General features: G+C 40.9%; 1 protein-coding gene across 3 annotated transcripts in view; it reads right to left on the bottom strand.

Moving 5' to 3' along the window:
* The window catches only part of GRHL2 (grainyhead like transcription factor 2), a 185,750-nt gene that overhangs the window by 85,192 nt on the left and 79,614 nt on the right, over positions 1-20,944 (bottom strand). For all 3 annotated transcript variants that reach the window (XM_012455851.3, XM_064384460.1, XM_012455854.3), the window contains exons 5-7: positions 15,850-15,905; positions 12,122-12,278; positions 8,062-8,173 (exon numbers count right to left, since the gene is read on the bottom strand). In XM_012455851.3, coding sequence (XP_012311274.1) covers positions 8,062-8,173; positions 12,122-12,278; positions 15,850-15,905 — 325 coding nt within the window. The remainder of the gene's footprint in view (positions 1-8,061; positions 8,174-12,121; positions 12,279-15,849; positions 15,906-20,944) is intronic.

The raw sequence follows: 20,944 nt of genomic DNA, 5'->3' as shown, positions 1-20,944 counted from the left end.
TCACCTCTTTGCACATACCACCTCAAATTTCCACCTTCCCACTTTTCTACACAGTTCTCGGAGTAGCCCAGCCCAGGACTGGCTATGAAAACTGTGAGAAAGCACGCTTGCAGGGCACATCCACAGCCAGCTTCCTCTAAAAAACTCAAAGAAAAAAACTCTTTACTTTTTTAACAGTTAAAAGAAACTGTCCTTTAGTTTTAATTACAATTTCTGTTTGAAAGTAGAGCATGATTCCAGATTAAAAAGAGCTTCTATTTTACAGAATTGGCTCTAAAACAAAAACAAAGCTTCTAGACCTGAACAGGACAGCCAGGCTGAAACACAGAGCTCAAGTCTGTGAACAGGCATCTTTTGAGAGGCTTCCTTTGCCCTTCAAGAGAACTATGGAGGATCAAACTTGAAGAAATGTTTTGATTTCATTTTGAAAACTTAAGTTTTCAAAAAAGCATGACCTTAATATAAATTACTTTCAACAGAGCACAATTTAAACACTGACTCTTAAGAAATAGATTTGCATTAGGGCACAGATGAAAATCCTATATCACATGCTAATAACTGAAATTGTGCTATAATTGCCTGCTAATTACCATGGAAATCTACAAGATTAATATTAACAATGTAACTAACAAATCCTGATATAGGAAAGATTACTGTGAACCAACATTAAAGACAGAGATTGAATAGAGAGCATACAGTTTATTTCACAGTTAACTACAACCTTGTATCAATAATGCTTACACTGGATGTGACTGTAAAGTAATGATGTCTATTTGGATGTGATGTGGAATCAGGCTCATTATATCACAACTTGTACTGCCCATTCTGAAAGCGCAAAAACTGTTATGCGCATTATTTTGGAACATCTGCACCAGAAAGTAGTAAAGGAATTAGTTCTGTTCAGTAGGGAGAAATTATATATGAATGTGCTACCAATTAATGGTTGCAGCTTCTGGCTACCACTCTATGAAGTTAATGCTGGTTGCTGAACCTCTTCTAATTTTTCTTCCCTGTTTGAAAGGTAACAAATAGGTATACAAAAAGGCATAGAAAAACATACCTTCCCCAGAAAGTGGTTTTAGAACTATCCACTATTTGAGGAGATTGATAGACATCTAGTCCAGTAAACTTTTTTATTTGTGATCCATTTTAAGTATTTTTTAAATGGCTCACATACTGTGCAGAAATGGATAACTCCGCTGTGCAAATAAGTCCTGGGAAACTCCCAGCCTGTTCTATGTGTAGATGGTGCCTCAAAATCAACATGCCCATGGCTGAACTCAGCACCTGGCCAACCTCCACGCCCCCCAGCACTTGGCCACGCTGCTCCTTCTGTCTCCCCTGCCTCTGGGGAGGGCATCCAAACAGTTAGCAAAGCTGTGCTTTTCTTCATGATCCTTTTCTTCCCCTGTATCTCCCACAGCCAATCAGTCATCAAGACTCTATCAGTTTTGCAGTTTGTCTCTCGCTCCTGGGTTAACTTTGTATCTCCCCTCTGCAATTCAGGCTTCCAATCCCAGTCTTTCACCTGGCTATTGCTGGTCTTCCATTGCCAGTGCAGCCCTCACTGCATCCATCCCACATGCTGGCTCAAAATTACCTCTCTGAAATACAGATATCCCATTACAAACCTGCCAAAAATCCTCAATGGGTATCCAAAGCCTCCAAAATCAAGCACTGCAACTCACTGGAGAGAAAGTTCACTTTATCGCAGTATTCTATTTGATTATTTATTTCTGCATATCCTCCACTGTATGACCTTACTGAAGTTCTGGGAAGACTGATATGCAAATGCAACACAGCCACTTGGATAAATGGCAATGTGCAGGTACAATTTCTATTATTGCCCTCTCTTACACATCTTGTTTCATTCAACAACAGAAAGACATGGCTAAAACAAGATATTCATGTTAAATCTCAGTATTAAAAAGTGTAAATACACACACACGCACACACGCACAAATATCTCCCCAACAAAACTGTAAAACAAGACTTTGTGGAGACAAGATAGTGTTAAGGCAACAAAGAGCAAGAAACTCTGAGCTCCACATCTGGCTTAGTGATGTTCCTCTGCAAAGATGCTACGGTGGGTGATCGCAGAGGAACTCAAATAGCACTTCCCTATCATTCTACCTGCAGCTCTGAGGTTTGCCACCAGGACTCATGTCAAGAAGCAATGAACCTCTAATACTCAGAGCCTTCTGGGTGTGTGGACCCCTAGATCCTTCCTGGGCTCAGTCAGCTGCCATTATTTCTTTCAGTTTGGGACTAGCAAATTCCCTCTATGCTTCATCTCCCTGCCACTGTAAGATCCCCTTAAAAAATGTAAGCCTTGGCTGGGCATGGTGGCTCACCCCCAGCACTTTGGGTGGCCGAGGCAGGCAGATCACCTGAGGTCAGGAATTCAAGACCAGCCTGGCCAACGTGGTAAAACCCTGTCTCTACTAAAAATACAAAAATTAGCTGGGCATAATGGCGGGCACCTGTAATCCCAGCTACTCAGGAGGCTGAGGCAGGAGAATCGCTTGAACCTGGAAGGCAGAGGTTGCAGCAAGCCAAGATTGTGCCACTACACTCCAGAGCGAGACTCTGTCCCAAAAAATATAAACATAAATATAAATATAAACAAATAAATAAAAATGTAAGCCTTTCCACAATCCCATTTACTAGGGCCTTCCTTCCTTTACCCTGCTCTCTGCATAGGTCGAATCAACTAGCACTCTCACTAGCATGCATGAGAGTATCCACCCCCACTCACCTTGGCTAATAGTGTTATCAGACTTTGTTAAATAATTTGTCAGTTTTTGTTTTTTTTTTTTTTTTTGAGACAGAGTCTTTCTCTGTTGCCCAGGCTGAAGCAGGAGAATCCCTTGAACCCGAGAGGTGGAGTTTGCAGTGAGCCAAGATCATGCCAGTGGTGTGATCTTGGCTCACTGCAACCTCCACCTCTCGGGTTCAAGGGATTCTCCTGCCTCAGTCTCCCAAGTAGCTGGGATTATAGGTGCCTGCCACCACGCCCAGCTAATCTTTGTATTTTTAGTAGCGTTGGGGTTTCACCATGTTGGCCAGGCTGGTCTTCAACTCCTGACCTCATGATCCGCCAGCCTCAGCCTCCCAAAGTGCAGGGATTACAGGTGTGAGCCACCACACCCAGCCTCAGTCCCACTTTTTTTGTCTTGATTACTGTACCTATGAATGTACTACTGCATGAGTTACAGCACCTTTCCCTACCTTTTTGACCTCACATGCCCTAGTTATCTTTTCAGACGAGTCTCAGAAGCTTCTCTGGGAAGCGCTCATCTGTGCTGCCACTTACCACGTGATATTTTAGCTAGTCAGCTTCTTGCCCCTCATCTTGAACAGTCTGAGTACAGGGCTCTGCCTTAATTACACTTGTATTGCCAGTGGTTAACAAAGGGTTTGGCACATAGTAGGTGCTCAATAAATGCTTGCAGAATGAATGTGGAATAGCTATACTTTTCCTCAAGTTGGTGTTAACCAAGCTGTCGCTAACTCCATGCCTTCTTTTAAAGAAGCTTCCTCACTCAGAGAAAATCAACCTGCAAATGTCATTTATGTAGCAATTCCACACAGGAGGTACAACTGGCATAAGAATGCTCCTGGGACCACAGAATGTAAACTTATTTATGACCTTGAATACTCGCTGTTATTCAAGGAGCTCACAATAATGAACTTGTGAGACTTAGAGAACTTTGCTTATGTGTTTTGAAAAGCAGCAGGATTCCCCTTGGGCCTGAGTTTATTTGGTTTACTTATATCAAGTTAGAGCTCATTGCTAATATTCTCTTCCCCTGTCCCCAGCTCCTGCCAAACAGTTTATGACCTAATATACAAGAACTGCATATCAAACTGGCTTTCACCAATGTCAGAACTAGCAGCAGCCAAGAGGTCCACCACCCGACTGCAAAATGTCCTCCATGTCTGGAGAGGAAGCCACAGACAGAAGAATCGGGATGGCTGTGAATCAGACACTCTCCATGTAGTCACGGCCTGGTGGATGCCAAGAACCAGCTAGGGGCTGGAATACAGAGGCGGTATATGGTGGAGAGAGGACTTCAAATAATTGTGTTTGTTTGTTTTATTATACTTTAAGTTCTGGGGTACATGCACAGGGGTGCAGGTTTGTTACATAGGTATACACGTGTCATGATGGTTTGCTGCATGCATCACCCTGTCATCTACATTAAGTATTTCTCCTAATGCTATCCCTCCCCTATTCCCTCACCCCCCGCTATCCCTCCCCTAACCCCCCATCCCCTGACAAGCCCCAGTGTCTGATGTTTCCCTCTCTGTGTCTATGTGTTCTCATTGTTCAACACCCACTTACGAGTGAGAACGTGTGGTGTTTGGTTTTCTGTTCTTGTGTCGGTTTGCTGAAAATGATGGTTTCCAGCTTTATCCATGTCCCTGCAAAGGACATGAACTCATCCTTTTTTATAGCTGCATAGTATTCCATCGTGTATATGTGCCATATTTTCCTTATCCAGTCTATCATTGATGGGCATTTGGGTTGGTTCCAAGTCTTTGCTATTGTGAACACTGCCACAATAAACATACGTGTGCATGTATCTTTATAATAGAATGACTTATAATCCTTTGGGTATATACCCAGTAATAGGATTGCCGGGTCAAATGGTATTTCTCTTTCTAGGTCCTTGAGGAAGTGCCACACTGTCTTCCACAATGGTTGAACTAATTTACACTCCCACCAACAGTGTAAGAGTGTTCCTATTTCTCCACATCCTCTCCAGCATCTGTTGTCTCCTGATTTTTTAACGATCGCCATTCTAACTGGCGTGAGATGGTATCTCAATGTGGTTTTGATTTGTATTTCTCTAATGACCAATGACAAATGACTGCTTTTAAAAAATGGTGCACATTCTGGCATTCTTGGGTTTTTATCCCACCTCCATACCACTTATCAGGTGTGTGACCTTGGGTAAAATTCTACCCTCTTAGCATCTTGGCTTTTAAACAAGAAAATGATTTGTTTGGGCCAGGCACAGTGGCTCTCGCCTGCAATCCTAGCATTTTGGGAGGCCAAGGCAGGTGGGTCACTCGAGGTCAGCCTGGTTGGGAAGGGAGACGGGAAGGATGGGATGAAGATAGGTCGGTTAATGGGCACACAGTTCGATAGCAGGAATAAGTTCTAGAATTCAATAGCAGAGTTGAGTGACTACAAGTAGGAATAATTTATCATATTATTTCAAACTAGCTAGAAGATTTGAGATATTCTGAACACAAAGAATTGGTAAATGTCTGAGGCGATGGATATCCTAAATGCCCTGATTTGATCATTGCATATTATATGCCTGTATCAAAATATCACAGGTACTCCATGAGAATGTATAATTATTATGTATCCATTTAAAGAAAGAATCCTTGCTTTAGCTAAGGGGGCCTCATCTCTGTCTCTAGCCCCAGCTTCAGGGTCATTGCCTGGCTGGCGTGGTTGAATCTGCAGACCACAGATGCTGGTGGAGATTTGAGAACTGTGACTTTTCAGCCCTGACTTTAACCTCCAGCTTCACAGAGGTTTTGAAAAAGAAATGCATTAAATAATTCTGGGTACTTTTTTTTTTTTTTTTTTTTTTTTTTGAATTTTTAGGCCATTAGAAGGTTCCTAACCCAAACTGGCAAATGTATGGCCCACGTACTCCCTGCCTTTCTTCACCTTCTGCAGGCACCCATAACCCTTCATGATACCCCTGGTGGAGACAAGGGGTGACCCCAGAAACTTTCTCAACATCATACTCCAGAGTTAAAGCAGATGATGGTGCGACAGGCAGACATATGTGCCAGGACACCATCAGTACTCCTTTACATGGGAAATGGTATTTACAACCCACTAGCAGAGAAATACATGATTTGATTTTTTTTAATCTAGTGGAAGAATGAATTATATGAGATTTTTGCATATTTTCTCACTCTGTGTGAGCAGATGTCAGGTTGAGGTTAGGGTAGAGACTGTGCTCAGAAAATATATGTTCCATTGAAACTAAGTGGTGGCTTTAATGCCTTATTCTCAGGTTGGAAGCAAGTAGCCAAGTTAGCCATGAAGCTACTTAGTAAATATCACAAATCTCAGAGATAAAGCATGTGTGTGCCTATGGGGACACATGTGTATACAGAAAGAAAAGTCTGAAGGCAGGCCACAGACAATAAAGCAGAGAAGATCTGAAGTCTCACAAGATCTGAGAAATCATGCCAGTCTTAGAAAAGTAAACTCTGCAACACTAGCAAAGTTGGATCAACAGGTATGCCAGTAAAATGCTTTTATTATTTGCCTTATTTGGACCTAGTCCATATTTCTCTTTAATTGCTCCTTTCATTTTCTTGGGTAATAATTATAAGGCTAACTTTTCAAATAAAATAAAATTGTTCCTCTGCTCCATGCAGATTTAACTAAACAGGTTAAGGCAAGTATCTCCAACCCCTGTCCTAGTCACCAGGTCTTGGTTTAGTTTATCAGCTCAGGTTGGCAAGACAGATCTTATCCCACCTCTTGCACGAATTATCTGAGGGGGAGTCAGTGAGCCTTCCTAGGCCCGTTTCCTTGTTTATTCGATAAATATGTTTGACTAGTTAATACAATGGGTGTATGTATGTGATGCAGGGGTGAGATGTGGATTAACTATTTTCCAATGCAAATCAGTAACTAGTCTCAATATCTTCTATGGTGAGTCTCTGACCCTAACCTAGTCACTAAACTCTGCCACTGTGGTCAAGGAGTCCGAGCCAGGGTAAAATGGAAGTCCTGAAAAATCCTCATTGCAGTGTATAAGAAATCAAAGTAATCATCCTTTGCAAGTCTCAGTAATACCTTGTCATACCCAAGATGATGGAAACCTTCACTTAGCCCACACTCATCTGGACTGCAGCATCTTAGTCAGCAAAATGGGGTAATAAAGTCTATAAATGAGAAATGACTTCTCATGGAAAGTGTTAAAATCATATGGAAACACATACATTACTGTCTGCTTTTAAGTGATTTTTGGAAGCTTTGACATCCATTCCCTGACTTCCCCTATTATGCTCTGCATCTCAGAGGTTGATTCTACAAACTGCACTTTCCAGGGTAATGTGCCCTCTGACTCTGAGTCAAATTATGCCAATGGGAGGCAGGATGGGAAGCACTGGCAGGAGATCGGGAGGCAGAGAGAATCCAGAATCTCCTCCTCCCTCTTGGCATTGAGAATGTGTCTGGCAGCAATTCTGCTGTGCTTTCATCTCGCATTGGAAAGCAGCTCCCTCTGTGGTCCCGGCTCCTGCTGGGTGGCTTCTCCAACACCCACCTCCTCCTCCTCCCTTTGATTCTCCAGCCCTGCAGGTAATAGCTGGATTGCCTCACTGTGCTTTCAGCCTTTCCAACCTTTGCAATGAGTTCATGCCCAGTGAATTATTGGGCATGGGCGTTGCCTTCCAGACTGGACCCTGAGTGATGTGCCAACCAGGGGGCTGCTGGTCTCTACAGAACGGACTTCATGTTTAAGGGTATATAGATTCCTGGCAGATTCACTCCTTCTTTAAATGGTTCACTTGCCTGATCACCTAGCATTGCTTACACTAAGCATGTGTTGAAATGGAAAGAAAACCTGACAGAGAACTAGAAAGTCACTGTGTAGACACGTGACCTTTGCCAAATGCCCTAGGGTCACATAAGCCTGAGTTTATTTATGTCACAGGGATAAGGGTTCATCTGACCTGCTGACTGCCTATTAGGCTCAAAAGGGGAGGCCATGAAAACACGTTTTAGAAACCGAAATGGTCATTGCAAACTTAAATATATGACTATGATTTTATGAGACACAGTTGACTTTCATAGAATAGAAAACTCTTTGCTCTCAGCTTAGCCTGGTTTTGGTTACTCAGTCTGATCTGCACTACATGTCCTGACACAGGACAGGTGCATAGACTAGTGCCTGTCACATCACAAGAGCTCTATGGCTCCAGCTGTGATTACTGTGCCGGCCTCCCCTTGGCATCAAGACAACACGTCAGTCTATTGAGGACTATGCAGGGAAGTCAAGGTCAACTTACCAATGTCAAGGACCCTCTGCTTTGCTGTGTGCTGCCGAGAGTGCCAGTATTTCCAGTATTTGAGCTGTTCGTCTCTGTTCTTGTCTTCACTGAAGACCACCATCACCACGCTCTGCAGAGGGGAGAATCGTGGAGCTTACTTTTTGTCCAGTGCCTCTGTCGCCTCAGTCTCCAGTTCTAGAAGTTCTACCAGAGGTGTGTTTGTGTTATGTTGCTTTTCTTGCTTTAGAAAAGCCCAGACAAGCTTGGTTACATGGTCTGTTTTGCTATAAAATGGACTTACTTAAAAAATGATTGAAAAGTAAGAACAGCACGGAGGGGAAAAAAAAAAAGAGTCCCACATCGGTTTTACCAGGAGGTTATAAACAAGCGATCCACCAATTATCAAAAAATGTATTATTTTGTGAGGTCAGCAGAAACCCCTCAAAATTTTTCTTTGTTGTATTAGAAACAAGCATACTTTTGACATCTCTACTCCTTAAACATAAAATGTGGTGCCATTTGTAAAGAAGCAAACATCTGTTTATAGTCTAATTAAGTGCCTCAGGCTGGAATATCAAAATTAATGAGAAAAATACTAAGGAAATGAGGAAAATGCTAAAAGACAAATTCCTATTGATGAACAAAGATCTAAACTACAGATATTTTACACACTGAAAAATACAAGGGCAACTATGATATCTATTTAAATATAATGTGGATGTACTTTAAAAATGAGCTTGAGAAACTAATTATATCTTGCAGAAATAAGAATTCAAAACTCTTTTCAGTTCTAAATTATCAGCGGCCTCATTAAACTAAATACACATTAGTTCACCATCATTTATGAAATGGAGACAGTACCGAAAACAACTTCTTCTAAAAAACCCTTTAATTACAGTATCAGGAATACTCCTCCTCTCACTCCACATCCAATACACTTCTTAGGCGCTTTCCTACTATTCTAGAAGAATATTTCATAGACTCTCATTCCTTAAGTACTTCTTAGGACTGGGCCGGGTGACTCATGCCTGTAATCTCAACACTTTGGAAGACTTAGGTGGGAAGATAGCTTGAGTCCAGAAATTCAAGACCAGCCTGGGCAACATAGTGAGACCTTGCCTCTGCAAAAAATAAAGTAAAACAAAAATCCAGGCACAGTGGCGCACATCTGAAGTCAACAGCTACTTGGGAGGCTGAGACAGGAAGACCCACTTGAATCTGGGAGGTTGAGGCTTCAATGAGTGGTGATCATACCACTGCACTCCAGCCTGGGTGACAGAGGGAGAGACCCTGTCTTAAAAACCAAAACCAAAACCAAAATCACCTTCTCCTTTGTAGCAGTTTACACATTTACACATTTGTAGTCATTTACTTATTTACAATTATTCAGCTGATGGCAATGTCTTCCCAATTAACATCAAATTTAAGGACAGAAACAGTATCTGCCATTCACCTTGGCACCTGACAAATAATAGACAGCAAATACATGCTGGTGCTAGCTGTTCCTCCAAACCCTGGCTCCTTCCTAAAGTATATGTAAATAATTTTTACACAAGAAAGCAGATGTTGGTTAGGAAAACTGTTTAGAAATACATATCCATATTACTGCAAATTCACAAGCAGTGTGATCTTCAGAGGCACTGGGTACATGACAAAAACCATTCTCTGTGCTGGTGCAACTGTGAGCTCAGCCAGCTTTTCATTCTATCCTCTCCCACTTCCTCAAGCTTTTCCATTTATGTGTAAAAGTTTACTGCGTGGCTTCCTGGTATTTATTTCTACCTCAAAATAAAAATAACATTTAAAGTAATATTTTTTCTGGCAAGTGTCTAAATTAGCATAAATAATGGCATATTCTTGGTATGGAAATTTATTTCTTCAGTGATAAAGAAAAAAGCAGTTTAAAACTGTTATTACCACTCCTTACATGCTTCGACTTGGAATGAAATGTTATTATTACTCTTGTTATGACTCTTCACAGAAATAAATGCTGGTAGGTTACAAGCACATTTCTCCTTCCTGCCCCAGAGCCAGGGAGTAAGAAAGAGCCACTCTAAGAGGTGCCAACTTAACCTCCAAGGGTGGAGGTTAAAGTCCTCAAAAAAAAAGTGGGGGGGAGCGAATTCTTCATTTTAGCCAAAACAGAACATACAGAAATAAAATTTTCTTATTAAATTATTTTCATGATATCAGCAAAGTAGAATTCTTGGGAAAGTCCCTGTATGCCAAACTGTTGTCATGACCTTAGAATACTAACCACCCATCATTTATTCCAGGTTGATGGTAATGGTGTTTAAAAGGGTGTATATGAGTTATACCCACACTTGGAATTTACAGGCTTTAAAAGAAAAAGCAAATTTATTCGGTGTCTTCTTACCAGATGCTCATATATGGGAGAGGAAGGATGTAATTTATAGAAAATATATACAGAGGCTGGGCACGGTGGCTCACACCTGTAATCCCAGCACTTTGGCAGGCTGAGGCGGGCAGATCACGAGGTCAGGAGTTCCAGAGCAGCCTGACCAACATGGTGAAACCCCGCCTCTACTAAAAATACAAAAATTAGCTGGGCTTGGTGGCATGCGCCTGTAATCCCAGCTACTCAGGAGGCTGAGGCAGGAGAACTGCCTAAACCTGGGAGGCTGAGGTTGCAGTAAACCGAGATCGCGCCCTTGCACTCTAGCCCAGGTGACAGAGTGAGACGCCATCTCAGAAAAGAAAGAAAATATATCCAGAGGGAAATATATCCAGACTAACATTTCCCTGTATTTCAGCCCTCCATGCTGCTCAACACAGCATACCCTCATGGTAAAGAGAGTTGGGTTCAGGAGTCTGATGGCCTGGGGTAGACCCTGGTTCCCTCACCTTTTAGGTATGTAAGCTTTGCCAGTTACGAGCTTCTGAAATTTTATCACCAAGTTTCCTTATCTGTAATATCATAAACACAATAGTGCCTTTTTCATAGGGTTGCTGTCAGTTTCAACAAGTTACTAGACAGATGGCACCCAATACAGTGCCTGGTGTTAGAAGATAATAAATATGAATTGTTATTTTATGACTCTTGTTATTATAATTGTGATAGCATATTCTCTACCAGGGTCTTGACCACAGCGTTAGAACTTACTAATTCTCCTGATGGGCACACAGCACGCCAGGCAACTTTCTCACTGCAGCGGGTTCAGCCTTGTGCGGGACCTGTGCCCCACCTGCACTGGGGGTCATGCCCAAGTTGTGTGCACTCTAGGCACACCATGTGCTCCCTTCTTAAGTGTTCTGAAGTGGTTAAGAGGAGGGAGCTGTGACTAAAATCAAGTGGGCTGGGCATCATGGACAAAAATCACTTTAGAACAGATTGGGAAAGTCCTTCCACTTGTTTCCAGAGCTGTGCTATAATTTTCCTTTTCAGTAGAGAGGGATTACTGGGCCCCTCCCTTACTTGGCAGTAGCAAGTACACCAGAAGCTGGCAGGCTTCCAGAGCAGGGAGCGCCAGTTTCATTTCACACAAGTAGCACTAACACTCATGAATCTGAAAACTCAGATGAAAACTCAAGAATCTGAAAACTCACAAATCTGAAAGTCACTAAGTGACTCCTGGTGGGGATCGTGCCTCTCTCTGGAACCCTGAGAAAGCACTGGGCTGCAGAAGGCTTTTAAACCAAGTTCCACCAGGCCCAGGGATTCAGAATGAATTGCATTCTCCTTTACAGAACAGAACAAAGCTCTTTCTCACCTACAGAGAGGTTCTGCTTACAGCTACTTACTTGAAAAATCAAGATCAACTGATTGAAAACAACAACAACGAGGAAGCACGTAAGCAGTGAGTGAAGCAGGAAAATTCTTCAGATACAGTCAGATAGCACGTTCCAACCATGTCCCTTCCCTGGGGTTTACTAGTTACTGATTACAATGATAAACTACAAGCCAGTAAGTGCTCTTGCCCCTACTCTCTGACATTCGTTCTAGGATTATTTATGTTGAAGGTTTTATTTTTTTTTCCAAGCCATTCCATGAGGCTGTGGGGTAGCCATTCCATTCATCAGATTCCTTTGTACTTTATCTGGGAAATGTGGCCCCTACCCTGACTTTGCTGATGGGGTGTCGGAAGCATTTGTTGTCTCCGGTCTCGCTGAGTGTTATGGCGTAGAACTGTCCTTTGTTGAGGTAGGTCATGGGGCCCTCTCCCTGCTTCTGGCGGAGAGATTTGGTGGCTTCCAGGGTGTACTGAAACGTGCCACTGTGAACAGAAAACAAACAGTGGTCAGATCCACTCACTTGGACATTTCTGCTTTTTTGATCAATTGCACACTAATAGCATTTCACATGAATATTAATCACAGTTTACTGTTTTAGAGACAAAACACAGCATATGGCAAAAGAGATGAGACCAGACCGAAGGTCACTGCTAGTACAATGTATACAACATTTCTAATAGTGGCCCATAAACCAGATGGTTTGGAAGAGGAGAAAGTCCACGATGTGCCTGGCCAATTGTGCAAGCTCTACCAAAAGAACCCCTAATAGATTTTAGCTGGCAATTAGGTAATGCTTGAAGCTTAAGAGTCGAGAGAATTTGCCACTTTTACCCTAACAACAAAACAACTAAATAAATGATTTCGTTCAATTCATATATATACCTAACCTTTTATTTTTTGTCTAACCAAGGTGTCACAAATAGCTGTATCTTACTTTAAAACATCTCAAAACATGAAAATCCAAAACTCAAACATTCACCTGAGACTCTAGTTCCCTAATCACAGGGAGTACTTTGTCTTTTGCTTCTTGTTTTCAAGCCTGCAGAATAACTCATGACAGGGTTGTTCTAAACCAGGGGTTTGCAAATAATGGCCCATGGGCCAAATCCATCTCACTGCCTGTTTTTGTAAATAAAGGTTTATTGGAACACAGCTGCACTCATTTGTTTACATATTGTCTATGACTGCTTTCATACTACAACAGCAAGCTTGAGTCATCGTGGTAGAGAAAGCCTGCCAAACCTAAAATTCCTACTCTCTAGTTCATTTCAGAAAAAGTATGGAGATCTCTGCTCTACATAGTGTCCCTCATATTTTTTTTTTTTAAGCATGATATAGGCTGGGTGAGGTGGCTCACACCTGTAACCCCAGCACTTTGGGAGGCCGAGATGGGATCATGAGGTCAGAAGATTGAGACCATCTGGCTAACATGGTGAAACCCCATCTCTACTAAAACTACAAAAAAAAAAAAAAAAAAAAAAAAAATTTAGCTGCATGTGGTGGCTCGGCCTGCAATTTCAGCTACTTGGGAGGCTGAGGCAGGAGAATCGCTTGAACCCTGGAGGGGGAGGTTGTAGTCAGCCGAGATGGCACCATTACACTCCAGCCTGGGCAACAGAGTGAGACTCCACCTCAAAAAAAAAAAAAAAGATATAGTTTACAAAAGAAAAACATTGATTTTTTCCAAACTTCAAAGAGTATATCAATTATTTAAAATAATGCAACAGGTATGAATAACAATCTTTTTTTCTTTAACACATTCATTCAGAAATATTTATTTCTGCTATACTACAGGATGGCACACAGTGACAATCTAATAACAAACATTTTGTGTTTTCCAGATCATCAGAAACTTTCCATTGAGTTTGTTTTGTTTTGTTTTGTTTTAGCACTTTTATTTCATAGTCATTGAAAGGCTGGGCACAAAGATGACTCAAACTTTGTCTCTGAAAATGGCCTCCTGACCCGACTATGGGGGGCTCTTGCTTTCTGCGTTAAATATTTATGTAATGTTTTATTTATTTTTTAGCTTTTATAATGAGAAAAAATCTGAAGGGCAAAATAATACTCCTCTTTCATATAAAAAAATCATAGGCTTAAGCTAATAAACTAAGCAAATTCCAAAGAAGGTGAAAATAAATCATTCAAAACAGAAATGATTCCATTGCCATTTTGTCTGAAAAAGCAATTTCAATAGAGTACCACTGAATCCTCACATTTTAGACCTGGACAGGATATTAGGAATCACCTAGACCAGTAGCTTACGTCTTGTCTAGGTCACAGACTGCTTTGAAAACATGAAGAAAGCAGTGAACTTTCCTTCCCAGATAAAGGCGCTATGAACATAAATAATTTTTAATATAATTTCAGGGATTTGTGTCCATCAAGCCTGTTCATGACACAGGATAAAAACCCAGGATTCAGCTCACCTTCCTCGTTTCACAGATAAGGAGAGGCTAAGAGATGTGCTCACTCTGGCGGACCGTGGCAGCAGCAGAAAGAGAAACCAGGTCAAGTCACTGGTAAGTCCTTGCTCTATCCACTGGCCTGGCAGCTGCTGACATGGTACTCTGGATTTACAGCATGCAAATTAAACTCCCATTCCCACATTTTAGAAGACAATTTCAAATTCAGTTTTTCCTGCCTCCCGCTCCATGCCCCCACTGCCACAACACACCAAATTCTAAATAAGATGATCTGGGGAGGATGAGTGGGGTCCTGAGACTGGAGTAAGACCCGGAAGGAACCAGAGGATGTTAAGAGAAAACTGAGAAAATGGAAGAGGGCCAGATATGTAAAAGCAAAGGGGTAAGAAACATAGTAAGAGATGGGGTTTTAAGTAAAGGGGGACCGAAACATAGAGGACCTTGACCTTCATAAGAAATTTGAGTTCAATTCTGCCTGAAATGATGAAATCTTTGGTAAGTTTTGTAACTGGGGGAGACAAATTCATTCTTGCCACTCTCTTGCTCTCTTTTTTTTAATAAGTAATAGAGATGAGGTCTCACTATGTTGGCTAGGCCGGTCTTGAACTTCTGAACTCAAGTGATCCTCCTGCCTCAGCCTCCCAAGGTGCTGGATTATAGGCATGAGCCACCACACACAGCTGCTAGTCTCTCCTGTCTTCAGACATGATCATAACCAAGGCCTTAAAGCATGACTTTTCTACCTGGAATGTTCCTAATCTTCTTTCCTTAGAAAACACCTGTTATTAATCCTTCAAGATCCAGTTCAAATGCCACTTTCGGTGAAGACTTGCCCCTACCCCCACATGCTCTCCTACTCCTACATACATGTCCAGGCCTATAGGTCCATTTAGCTCTGTTTATGTACCTCTGCAGCCCATCACATTTGTCTCCTCCAAAAGTGTATGGACCTCTTGTAAGGAGAGATTATATCTTATCCCCAATCCTACTCGCACTGCTGCACATGGAAGGCACCTGAGTGCATGATAGCTGGTAGCTAGTTATGTGCACAGTGGAACAAAAAAGAAGGGTTGGTCTTGAGATCCAATGTATTGCAATAGCTCAGGAGAAAGTTGACAAGGGTAATTTGGAAAAGAGATGACAGTTGGAACAGACAATTCAGCATTTGGCAAGTGCTGGGAAAGTCCAATAGGAAGGAAGCCAGATCCTTTACCTCTAGCCAGGGTGGCTTGGATAATGGGTACATCATTAGCCACAATAGGAAATAAAAGCAGAATATCAGGTGTGAAACAAGTGGAAGAAGGAAAGAAGAAGAAAAAAAAAGATAGAGCTTCATATTACATTTGTTGGGTTGGAGGCACATGAGTATGAGGTTCAGAGGAACACCTAAGAAGGAATGTCTAGCCAACAGAAGGAAGAAAAGGGGTGTAGGCCCCAGAAAATTGGTCAAGACTGGAAACAATGATATAGAAGTTCTTTGTGTAAAGAAAAAAAGCACTGAGGCAAAGAAAATCACACTGTTCTGTAAAAGTTTATGAAGAAAAAAGGTTTAAAGGTGTAATCTGAAGGTACATTTAAAGGGTTATTAGTTAATCAGTTTCTAAGAATGCATCTCCTGGTAACTCACCTTGAGGTCTGATCATACATGTACTCCTCAGCCCCAACTGAAGCACTCCGAAATTTCTGCAAAATATGAGTCATCGAAATTAAAACAAACAGGTAAGTCATTATGCAAAAATGATAATAATCAATGTATCCCAACTATTTTATTCTCTCACTAGGAAAGAAAGTTATATATTTGATATTATGTTTTCAACTACAGCAAAAGTAGTCACAGAACTCACCCATCACCTGCTCATTGAGAGCTACATTCAACAGAAAATGCATTCGTGCTTTGTATGTTATTCACATGTCCGCAGGTGTTTCTACAGTGTTTGAGGTACTGGAAGCTGTTTCCTCAAGTATATAATACATCTCTTTCACTTCCTATTGTCTTCAACACTTATTCCAAATGTCATAAATTCTGAATTAACAATGCTAATTACACAGAGGTCATATAGCACAGCAAAAAGCAATACAGTAGAGTGGTTAAGAACATAGTTTCTGGAACAGGATTGCCTAGGGTCAAGTCCCAGCTCTTTTACCTGCTACCTTTGTAAACTGAGGCAAATGCTATATTTTCTTCATCTATAAAATTTCTATTCATAATAATTAGAATAATTAAATAAGTTTTTAAAAAGTACTAAGAATAGGCTTGGCATGGTGGCTCATGCCTGTAATCCAGCACTTTGGGAGGGCAAGGCAGGAAGATTGTTTGAAGCCAGGAGTTTCAGACAAGCCTGGACAATAAAGTGAGACCTGTCTTAACAAAAATTGCAATAAAATTAGCTGTGTGTGGTGGCTCATTCCTGTGGCCCCAGCAACCCAGAAAGTTGAGGTGGGAGCATCGCCTGAAGCCCAAGAGTTTAAGTCTGCAGTGAGCTATGATCGCATCACTTCACTCCAGTCTGGGTGGCAGGTGCTGGAGTGCCTATTAAGACCCTATTTCTTTTTAATTTTTTGAGACTGAGTCTCGCTCTGTCACCCAGGCTGAAGTGCAGTGGTGTGATCTCAGCTCACTGCAACCTCCGCCTTCTGGGTTCAAGTGATTCTCCTGCCTCAACCTCCTGAGTAGCTGGGATTACAGGAACCGGCTACCATGCCAAGCTAATGTTTTGTATTTTTAGTAAATGGGATTTCACCATGTTGGCCAGGCTGGCCTTGAACTCCTGACCTCATGATCCGCCCACCTTGGCCTCCCAAAGTGCTGGGGTTACAGGCATGAGCCACAATGCCCAGCCTAAGACCCTATTCTCTTTAAAAAAAATTAAGTTACTAAGAATAGAGCCTGGTACATAGTGAGCACTATGTACATGTATAAATACTATTATAAAGTAATAGATTGACCCTATTCTGTGCCCTTCTCTAAGGATTTTCATTATCACAATAATGTAAGAGTACATTTTCTGGGGAAACTAAGTTTAGTATTTCACACAAAGCAGCTTAGGTCTCAAGATATTCAATTATATGTAGAATGCATATAGGCTGTGCTTTGCTACATTTTAGAACCTTTTCAAAAGTAGATGACCAAAAGCCCTAATTCTTGATCTGAAGTGAATATAGTAGAATACTGCTGACCACACATCTAGTCCTTTCACTATGACCTTTTTTCAAATGTCTCTTCCTAAGAAATAACCTTCCTACCTCTCATTTCTGTGCAATAAACTTATATTCTTTGACCAGCATTTCAAGGGTTTCCTTCCATAGGAAAAAAGTTATCACAGCTATTTTCCAAACTTCCTCACAACTCCTAACCATCATCTCTGGAATTCAGCATACCTTATATCACAGTTTCCATACGTATGTATGATCCTTCTTTTTATCCAATCTTATTCCTTGAATTCAAGGAGATGGTCTTCCCTTCAAACTTTAAAATGAATCCCACGAACATTGCCCAGATACTTTTTGACTGATTAAATAATCATGACAGAGGTACAGACTTGTATTTCTTTTGCAATAAATCAGGTAATCAGTAAAGCATTCAATCGGAATTTTCTGGGCTTTCACTATCTGCTTTGGTGCCAGAAGAAATACAGAATTATATGTGACACTGTCCTGGCCTCAGAGAGATAAAAATTGGTTGAGGGGATGGAATAAATTTACATTTTTTAAAAAAAACTAATATATAGCAAATGACTATATATGAAAGTCTATGTTGAATCATCCATCCATCCACTCATTCGTTCATGTGTTCTGACTGGAAAAGCAGAGTGGGCATTGCCAGGAAAGGAAGATCAGCAAAATTCATAGAGCTGGTGAGCTTTGCTCTGACCTTGGGAAGCCAAAGAGAGCCTGGATTAACTGAAGGAACTAAGAGAAAGTAACCCAAGTAAGAGAGGGCCTCCATGAGTCAAGACAAAAATGATGAGTACAAATGTGGTACATACATGAGGCCAAGGATACTGGCCTTGCCTGGTTATTTAGGAGGGACTTGAAAATGTAGGTCTTGCTCCCCAATACAGAAGCCCCTAGCTCCATGTGCTATTTAAATTTAAGTTGATTAGACTGAAATAAATTTAAACATTCGGTTCCTCAGTCAACTAGCCACATTTCAAGTACTACATTAACACATTGGCTAGTGACTAACATCGGATAGTATAAAAAGAAATTTCCATCACTGCAGAAAGTTCTACTGGACAAGGCTGATTTAGAAAAATATATTTACATTTAATATGGTCAGGAATTAGAAAATTTTGGAGTAGGAGGTTAATATGAGAAAAGCATTTAGAGAAGTGACTTGGAGACACAGATGTATTATTCAAAGTCTTTGCTCTAAGGAATATGCAGTAATCCATAAAAACCATAGTGAATCAGCATTAGTAAACATGGCAAGAATGAATTACTGTCCATGCCATAGATTTCTGCAGCCTGAGGATAGGCTAGCCTTCTAAAGCATATAGGACTTGTAAATTCTATTGTTCTAGTCCCCATATGGGATTAGATGGCATAAGAAGGTATGAAACTAGAAATTCTCAGACTCAGAAAGACTCAACTACATGCTGGCTGAAATACAGAATCCCACTTCAATGCATAAGGACAAGAACTGTGAAAAAGTAAATGTTTGTTATAGTTCCATCTTATAGTAATGGTGGCTACTATAGTTAACCATGTTACAGACATAGATATTACTTTGTGTCAAGCTTAAAATTTTTAAATTCTGTTACATTATCTTTGTAATTTTAAAAGAATTAAATGGATAGTGTACCTAGAAAACATCACCATCTTTTAGATGAGACCTGATTACATTGATGGGTTACATGGCTCTAAATAAATTAGCATTAGGAATTAGAACCAGAATGCCCAGGTCATTCTGGTTACAGTTATCAAGTTTCCACAGTTGCTTGGAGTTCTATATAATTTGTAGGATCCCAAAAGGCAGTCAGACAGCCAACATCACTGTATTTTACTGTGACTTGATGTAGCGCGTCTATAAATTTGAACTCAGAAAAATGAGAGTAAAAAAGGTATGATACATATATTTGATAAATTACTCTTAAATTACATTTGACATTAGGCAATAGTAAACACATTTAAATCTCAAATATTGGAATTCTGTTTTTTCTCTTGGGTTGGGAGAGGAGATATCTGCTAAGAATCTGTCTCAAAAAGACAATTATTCTTTAACTGTAAGGAAATCATAAATTGTTAAACAACTTCTTGTCTTTGATTGGCCACTAATTTTTTAGGTCCCATCATTCATTCATTCACTCTTTCAATAAACATTTACCAAACATTTACTTTATATCAAGCACTGTGCTCAGTGCTACAGATATAATGGTGAACAAAAGGAGAATAGGTCCCTGCTGTCATGAAGCTTCTGGTCAAGTAGGAAAAAACACTAATCAAACAATTACTTATTTTTAAAAATTACAAACGATATGCAGGCACTCTGAGGAAGAGCAATAGCTCTGAATGAGCTCATCGCATTCACAGCTATGAGAAAGTGAAAATTGGCACCACTGACAGTCAACCTTAATGTTCCTAACAGAGTGCAATGTTTCCAGAGAAACATGGATAAGGCTGACAGGAGGTAAGCAGTGCTTCCAACAGATCCCCAGAGGACAATAACACAATGACAAGGTGAATAACGGCCCCTCCTTCTGAACAATAATCATGAGATGTCCAGTTTCTGGGTGTCCCTACATCTTGATAGTATCCAATCCAGAGCTGGTTGTCACTTCTGTAATCGCTCCTTGGACTCATCCAGCATATGACCAAACATTATGAAGAGCTCCCAACTCTGCCTAAGATGCTCGTAAGGGTTCCCTGCTGAGGCAGGCTAAATAAATGTAACTTTGACTATAGATGTGTTCATGGTGGTCTTCAGCTGGTGGATTTAGATACATAGAAAACTGATTCTAGTAGGAATTGGAGTGAGAGAATAAAAAGGACTTCCCTAAGGAAGTCCCACAGAAGGAAGGGTATAGAAAGGTAGTAAAGAATATTCTAGGGCAGTATTGTCCAATAGAGCTTTGTACAATGATGAAAGTGTTCTATATTTTCACTGTCCAATATGGTAGCCTCTAGGTGCATGCATACATAAAATAAAGTTAGTAGAACTGATGGACTGAATTCTTAATTTTATTTCATTTTAAAAATCATACATGGCTAGTGGGTATGGTATTGCACAGCTCGATTCTACCCCATGGACCAACATACACATAGGTCCTGAGTCAGAAGAGGGTATATGAGGTTCACAGAACCTATTGGAGCCCAGAGCAGAGAGCAAAAGGAAAGAAGGTGTATGAGACAAGATGGGAGAAGCATTTGAGATGCAGACTCCGCAGTGCCTCGTAAACCTGTTAAAGATTTAGATCTTTAGCTGGGCGCGGTGGCTTGTGCCTGTAATCCCAGCACTTTGGGAGGCCGAGTCAGGCAGATCACTTGAGGTCAGGAGTTCAAGACCAGCCTGGCCAACAAGGCAAAACCTTGTCTCTACTAAAAATACAAAAATTAGTTGGGCGTGGTGGTGCATGCCTGTAGTTCCAGCTACTTGAGAGGCTGAGGCAGGAGAATCGCTTGAACCCAGGAGGCAGAGATTGCGGTGAGCAGAGATAATACCAGTATACTCCAGCCTGAGCAACAGAATAAGATTCCGTCTCAAAAAAAAAAAAAAAAGATTT

Source organism: Aotus nancymaae, unplaced genomic scaffold, assembly GCF_030222135.1.
Source record: "Aotus nancymaae isolate 86718 unplaced genomic scaffold, 86718_ANA_hifiasm-v0.15.2.pri h1tg000036l, whole genome shotgun sequence".
Classification (NCBI taxonomy): Eukaryota; Metazoa; Chordata; class Mammalia; order Primates; family Aotidae; genus Aotus; species Aotus nancymaae.
This window is presented reverse-complemented; position numbering and strand designations above follow the sequence as displayed.